An 8,195-nucleotide genomic window follows, 5' to 3' on the forward strand; every position below is an offset into this window, starting at 1 on the left:
GCTGTTAACCACCACCACTGCATAAGTGTAGTGGTTGTGTCGGTCAGACGCAAGCCTAATAAATTCAGCTGGCAATTCCGAAAGAGGGCTGCATGAAAAAAGGAAAAAAGGGCATGAAAAATGATAAATACAGCATCCAAATGAGTTGCCATAGTACTTTCTCCAGTGTGTTTCTGAATCTACCTGTGTGGTGGCTGAGACTGGCTTTGCGAATGTTTCTGTCCCAATGAAGCTGTTAAAACCTTTTTATGTCTTTCCCCTCCAGGAAGGGCTGAGAGAAGCCGCCCTGAGAAGGCTCAGCATGTTCCCCAGGACCATGCAGGCCGAGGGGTGGGACCACAGCTAGCCATGCCTGCCACAGAGATGGAGACCGAGATGGGCATGGACAGGCATCTGAGGGACAGCTCTGGGGTCCTGAACATCTCGAACTGTACGGGAGCGGCCGGGGACACCCTCCGGCCCAAGATGGTGACGGAGAGGACGGTGGTGGTGGTGGTGCTGGCCGCCCTGACGCTCCTCACCACTCTGGTGAACAGCGGCGTCATCATGGCCATCTGCACCACCCGGAAGCTGCACCTGCCGGCCAACTACCTCATCTGCTCGCTGGCCGTCACTGACTTCCTGGTGGCCATCCTGGTGATGCCGCTGAGCGTGCTGTACATCGCCACGGAGACGTGGTGGCTGGGGCATGCGCTGTGCGAGGCCTGGCTCAGCCTGGACATGACCTGCTGCACCTGCTCCATCCTGCACCTGTGCGTTATCGCCCTCGACCGCTACTGGGCCATCACCAACGCCATCGAGTACGCCCGCAAGCGCACCGCCCGCCGGGCCGCCGCCATGGTGGGCGCCGTCTGGGTCCTGTCCGTCTTCATCTCCGTCCCGCCCCTCTTCTGGAGGCAGAGCCACGGCGCCGGCGACCACGCCCGCTGCGTCATCGAGCACGACCACGTGGGCTACACCATCTACTCCACCTTCGGGGCCTTCTACATCCCCATGACCCTCATTCTGGTGCTGTACTACCGCATCTACAGCACCGCCAAGACGCTGTACCAGAAGCGCGGCTCCAGCAGGCACCTGAGCAGCCGCAGCATGGACAGCCAGAACTCGCTGAGCCACTGCCGCATGGCGCACGCCTTCTGCGTGTCCGACCTCTCCAACTCCGACCCCACGCTGGAGTTCGACCGGCTCAACGTCACCATTCGCTTCCCGCCCTTGGAGGGGGAGCCGGAGGGGGCCTGCGAGAGGAACCAGATCTGCACGTCCCGGGAGAGGAAGGCGGCCCGCATCCTGGGGCTGATCCTGGGGGCCTTTGTGCTCTGCTGGCTCCCCTTCTTCATCAAGGAGCTGCTGGTGGGGCTGCGCCTGCTGCACCCCTCCCCCCAGGTGTCCGACCTGCTCACCTGGCTGGGCTACATCAACTCCCTCATCAACCCGCTGCTCTACACCAGCTTCAACGAGGACTTCAAGCTGGCCTTTAAGAAGCTGGTCAGGTGCAAAGAGCATGTGTAGACCCGCCGGAGGACTGGGGTTGAACAGTGCAGTGAAAGACACCGCGTGTAGACCCGCGGGAGCACTGGGACTGAGCTATGGCTGCTAGATGCTACGCATAGTTCCGCTGGGGCACTGTGACTGAGGAATGCCCTGAGGGCGCACCGTGTGTATTCCAGCAGGTGCACTGTGACTGAGCATTGCCCTGAGGGCGCACCGTGTGTATTCCCGCGGGTGCACTGTGACTGAGCAATGCCCTGAGGGCGCACCGTGTGTATTCCCGCAGGTGCACTGTGACTGGGCAATGCCCTGAGGGCGCACTGACAGAACACACCACATGTAGGCACACTCCATGCAAAGTTTCTGAGTGAAACTATCAGCAAAAAAACTGTCGTTTTTTTTTTTTCGTCAAGATGACACATGAATATGTATGAACCAAACTGAGAAAAGTATTACGCTTTTAGGTTGGACTATGGACCATACAGTTATAGAACATGAACACGTACACAGAAAGCCATTAAATTAAAAAAAAAAAAAAAAACATGACATCAAGTCTCCGCGGAATGTCATTTTTAGTTACTTTATCACTTAATGCTGTTTAATTTTGCTTTTAAAACTAAGGTCAGCAAAAAATACTAATCACTGGTATTCGTTATCATGTTGGATCACACTAATTCTTCAAAGCAGCACCGAAGCCACTATATTGCACATGTGTGTTTTAGCTAGCTAATAATCATGTGCACTTCATGGTTTCTCTTTTATTGGGCAGTAGGTTTTCATAGTATTCCATTCTAGTTTTATTCAGAACGCCCGATGCTTTCTCCCATTTTTCCTCAGGTTTCGGAATGTCCAGTTGTGTCAGCCGCAACCCACGCTGACAATCTGAGAGTCACTGCGTCTTAACACACCACAGTCCCCATGCCAAGCTTGTGTAGACATGAGTCAGGGGAGGACACTCCATATGCATTCTTTATGAAGGCAGACTGCTGGTGTGCAACTGTCCAGCAGGGGTTGCTATTGAGCTACATGAGAGACAAGCCCCTGGCCCACCAGCCCACCACCATATCCCCAGTAGACCGAAGCCTGTTTTGTTCCGCCACTAGTCTCCCAGTCATTATTGTTTAATGACACGGCCAGGATCAGACCTGGTCTGAAGGGCTCAGCCTTGCACTTGAACATCAAGTACTCATCCTGACTCAGCCACTTGGAGGCCCTCATAGCTTTCCATTCTTAATAATAATTACAGTTATCACAAAATTACATTTACAATACATTTACTCATTCAGCAGATGCTCTTATTCAGAACAACTTACAAATTTGCCTGCAAAAAAGGTTAGGCTGAGAGTAGAATTGGTACCAGATCAGTAGTGTCATAACTGATCGTTGGGGGTCATTACATTACATACAATTGCCAGAGTGGGTGTAATTAATTATAGCAAATAAACCTGCAACAGGTAGCCAATGTTGTGGAACTAGTCATCACATATAGCCGGAAAGGACTTTTAAACCTGGAAATATGACAATGCGCAGTGTCAAAGTCAGTCCACTGTTTGGTGTGTTGATCAGTGACTGGATAGGTGGCTGTAATAAACACAAAACCAATGGTTTTCAATGAAGCATCTGGTTGTGTTTCCAAGATATAATCATGAAATTGGCCACTCAGTATGCAAAGTGTCTGGTTATATGTCAGGAGAAAAATTTTGTTTTCTTCGCGCAGTAATTCTGGGTGCTTGTCTGAACATTTATATGTATGAAATCAGAACCCACCAGGTATTTGGCAGTCCTTCAAAAGTATTTTATGAAAAGATCAAGAAAAAATTGGAATCATACTGCTGATGTTCAGAGCAGTACACATAAAGCATAAAACAGGACACTTTCAAAAACTCTTGCCCAAAATGAGACTAGTGGAGTAGACTCCCAAATCCCGTTTTTCAACCAAATAAATATTCATACAAGAGCAGACACATCCTAGAAGCAAGAAGTGTGAGTTTCCATATTGCTCAAAACGTACAGTTAATACTTTCATTTTTCATATTCATGGAGAACATTTGCTTTTTTTTATTTATTTATTGTAGTGTTTTTACTTCCAAGTGACAGATGGCGATTCATACACTCCTCACCTCTTCAGAAGAGAAAAGCCTCATAGAAACCTGGCTTGTGGGTACATTTTGGGCTGTTTACTTTCCAGAGACTGAAAGACTGGGCAGAATAGACACCTGCTGCTGTGTCTTTGTTTCCGAACGAACGCATTTATTCCACAATGTTGCTGTTTTTAATGAGGTCCCGAAATAGTAATAAAAAATGATTAAGCTTCAGTGAGACTTCCTGTTAATTTTTACATCTTATCTTATTAATTGTTTCATCTTTTTTTTTCTGATTTCTGGTGATACCCTGGCTTTATTTGTGGTGAATCCTCAAGAGCAGCATTCTGAGTAGCAGTGTGGCAGGATGATAAGGAGCAGGTTTGCTGACACAAAGGTTCTGGTTCAGTTACCACTTCCTGTACAAAGCATGTGTGGTCTGGTCTTTCCTGTTTCTCGTTCTTGTGGCCACAACATGCGAAGAAGGCGTCACACTTTGAGAAATGCTGTAAGCACAAAGAATAGGACTTCCACTGCCATTGTACATGTAAGGGAAACCATAACTTCAGACCTTCATGAAGTCAAAACATTATTGTTTCTATTCTGTTTTCTTACACTGGATGAAACATTCTGGTCACACCATCAAATTGGAGAATATGTTGTCAAAAACACCTCCACAAGAGATTTGAAATGGGGGCCTTCGTGGAGGATAGCCTCTGTCCTACTATTCCAACAGAGCTGCTATGGGAATATAACACGGTCTGCCTCTAACAGTTTCAACACAAAGGTTGTTGACATGGCTTTTTGAGTCCTTTCACAGATATTTGAGCAGTACAGCGAGTCGTGCCTGGCTCTCCCCATTTCACACATTGTGTCTCCAGCTGAACTCATCCCCCCCCCATCAATCCAAGGTCAGGCATGAATGGCGTTGCAGTGCAGTCACACTGAGAGATTTCAGTAACACTCCAAACACAACCACATCCCTTATGTGCTGCAATAAAGATTACTCCTACCTGCAGACATCCAGTGTACTATGTTCAACACACACCCATATACACACACACACATGCCCACATACGCCCGCAGACACACACACACACTCTCTCACATATACAACCCTGTAAAACAAAGATTTATGGTTTCTAATTTCTTCATATCACATTAGCCACCTCTGAGAGCAATGTTTGTCGTGTAAAGAAAGAGGATACAGAAAGTCAAGGAACAAATATTACCAGCCTTTATTAAGATGGCAATTCGTCTGTTTGACATGTATCTGGAGAGACTTCAGGTTTATGTCTCACCAGGTTTGTTCACAGAGGTCACTGAGAATGCAGAATGAAAGCTGAAAGATTAAAGCCCTTCTTGTAACGGGACAGCTCTCCTGCCACGCCAGAAGCTGCCGTGATGGGACCAGGGATGAGGCCCAGCTGCCATTTTGTAGTGCAACATGACCCCCAGCAGAGATATTCCAAAAATGAATAAATAATACTTTTGTTTGGGGGGGGGGGGGGGCGTGTCCCACCAAACTTGGAGGAAATGGAAAAGAAAAGAAACTTAATCTCCAACTGGGCACCTCCCTGCACAGGAATGTATCCCTCTTGTAAACCTGGCCAGCTAAGATAGTTCCCAAGGAATGCAATGAAAAGCAAGTCCTTTAATCCAATCCTAAATCCAAAGTCCAAAAATCCAAGTTAGCCACAAAACAGGTTCTCACATGGGCCAGGTCAAAAACACAAATCAGGTAGTCTTCCTCCCAGAAAACCTTTTAATCCAGTCACCTTCACGCTTTTCCCACAATACTACTTTACACGGTGTTGTTCTGTGATTATGAGCTCAGTCTCAGGATGGCTATCTGAGAATGGGTCTCGGCTGCATTTCTCTAGGCTGGTCAGGCAGTCTGCAGTAGCCCTGGTCAGCCAGAGGGAGGAGCTAGCGAGCGTGAAGTACCCATCTGGTTCACCTTGCTCTGCCACACTAGCCTATGAAGAACCCATTACACTGTACTGTGAAGAAATCTTTTCTTTCATCATTATCGCTAATACTGTCATCTGGTTTTACATTGATTCTGAGGGTCCCCCTTGCTGTGAGCCTTTGAACTAGTTGTAATGTACCACATCTGCTTCAGAAACGTGTGTTGAAGTAGAATTGAATTAAATATTTCCCCACACTTCCATTCCATATGACTAGTCACAGTCCATATTTCACAATACAATATGAACTTTTATATTTAAGGCTAAAGTAAAAATTATGTCTAGCTCATTACCATTGATCTTACAATAAAGCAATAACCTCATGAGCAATATAAAGTGAGGATGCAGGCTTTTCTGTTAGAGGTCATTTGCATTCCTCATAAGACAACTTTAAGGAATCATTAGAGCAAAAGGTAATACAAATAGGCAAGGATTAAAAAAACAATGACAGAGAGGAATGCTGTAGAAAGCTCTGGTAATGTTGCCACTGATATTAACTGCTAATGTTGCATCATACAGACGGGAGGAAGCAAAGATATAGATGAAGTAAAGGAGTGTTTGTTTGGTTCATAATCAGTGATGAGTTTATATAGCAATAAGCCAGATGTTCCAGGTGTGAGTAATGGCATATTTCTTACCAGGCACTCATCGCCTCCATTTGTGAGCGGCTGAGGCTCATAGCCTTCAACATTAGAGGTACACACAGTTTTAGTGCCGAGTCAAAGCAGATTTTCTTAATTTAGGTTTAAGCGTGTATATATATATATATATATATATATATATATATATATATATATATATATATATATATACATATATATATAATAAAAATAGGCAAATAAACAGAGAACCATCTGGTATCCCTGTCCAAGCCTGCATCCCCTCCACCCAACAGCCCCTGAGGTCCATGAACACTTGGCTGGTTCCCAAAAAAATCTGACATGCTGCGCTGCTGAAAAAGTCACATGGGTGAGAAGTGAATGCCTAATCTCCTGCATGCCGGACTACAGAAAGGCTGCACGGCAGTCACATGCCACTGCGATAAGCCTCAGCATGCTTCACAGGTTGCCGTGGAGTCAGGCCTGCTGGACCTAACAGACTGCATTATATAGGAGGTAGACTAACTGTGCATCACCGGGTGCCCATCATTCATCTTCTGCTTTTTCTCCCCAGGTAACATTGTGCTAAACTCACAGGCGGCAGCTCAGATCTCATATAACAGGGCTTTCATCTTCCTCTGCTTCTTGATACAAAAATTCACAACTGGCGATATAAAAAGAACTTTTTTCGGACTATCTGTGCATCTCTATGTTATGGTGCGATTAACACACGCTGCGACCATGGGCGTAAATTACAGGGGGGGGATGGGGGGTTGTAACCCCCCTAATAATCAAAACCGGGCAATACAACCTCCCAAATAATCATATTCATGGAGACCTCAACCCCCGCAATGTTCAACCCAAAGTTACGCCCTTGGCTGCGACTCCCTGTCTCTGAGATCGTCATCCTCAGTTTGGCAAAGGAGACACGCAGCTGGAGAGCCTGATTGCAAACGCAGCATCTGCTACAACCAGGCGGCTTCAGAAATTACAACCATGAGAAAAAAAGAAAAAAACTTATGAAACAAGGGGCTTCTTTTCCTTAATTACTACTGTGCTGTGTTTCGCTGGTATGGTCAGTTAACAGAACTGTGGTGCACCGGTACAGTTCAGCGTACTGTGGCCCGTTTCTCCCTACACTGCTCTCTAACGACCGTCTCTGGTAAGACTTGCTCAGGGAATGAGCGAGTTTATAAACCAGTAACAGGGTTAAACATGCCAAAATTTCAAATATTAATATATTTAAAAGGATATTATTGACAGTAGTTGTATGCAGTCATAGTAGTTATGTACGTCATGAGGGAACATCTCCCTTGGAAACCATGAAATGGAAAAATAAACTAAAATTAATTATAAAAATTAGTCATCTGTACCGAATACTACTCGGTATCTTTTCCGTAACCCATGCGCGTAAAACACATACACATTATGACTACTTATGCGTTAAATTAAATCTAGCAGTAACAATATGCCCTTCTTCCAAAACACAGTGCAAGGAAATAATTGCACTTTATTACACAATGATGAGCTCCACGAATAATTGAGGTCACAGGGAATGCGAGGAGACTGCGCAAACCACTGCTGTTTAAGAGCAGAGGGTGTCCTTGTGAGGTCGTGTCAATTATACTAGATGCAGAGAATGCACAGAAACGACACTAAAAACAGCGTGGACATACGGTCGTGGTTTAAAGATGCATACTTGTGAAACACTCTGTATTGTAAAGATGTCATTCTTGATGATGATGATGATGATGATGATGATGACGACAACGACGATAACACAAAATATTTTAAAGAGCTGACATGTTGATAATGCGTGGTATTTCTTTACTTCTTCGCAGAGTGGTACAGAGTAGTTCGTAGTAGTTCATAGGTTTCTTAGCAGGCGGAATACATTTTCATATTTCCACACTCAATCATAACTTTGCTCACGTGGTTCGCGGATAATTACGTCACGTGACAGTGCGTGAGATGTTTTTTTCTCGATCCTACGTCGTGTGCGTGAGCGATTTTGATCACGTGTGGCTGTGTGCGTACGCGGCGGAGTTGGGTGTGAA

At 45.8% G+C, this 8,195-nt stretch overlaps 1 protein-coding gene across 1 annotated transcript; it reads left to right on the top strand.

Annotated features, from left to right (window-relative positions):
• The first annotated feature begins 381 nt into the window (after positions 1-381).
• LOC118792508 (5-hydroxytryptamine receptor 1E) lies at positions 382-1,509 on the top strand. The gene has a single exon (XM_036550378.1). It carries the CDS (start codon positions 382-384, stop codon positions 1,507-1,509), a length of 1,128 nt encoding a protein of 375 aa, XP_036406271.1.
• Positions 1,510-8,195: the final 6,686 nt, after the last annotated feature.

The sequence above is a fragment of the Megalops cyprinoides genome, chromosome 17 (genome assembly GCF_013368585.1).
Source record: "Megalops cyprinoides isolate fMegCyp1 chromosome 17, fMegCyp1.pri, whole genome shotgun sequence".
Lineage (NCBI taxonomy): Eukaryota > Metazoa > Chordata > Actinopteri > Elopiformes > Megalopidae > Megalops > Megalops cyprinoides.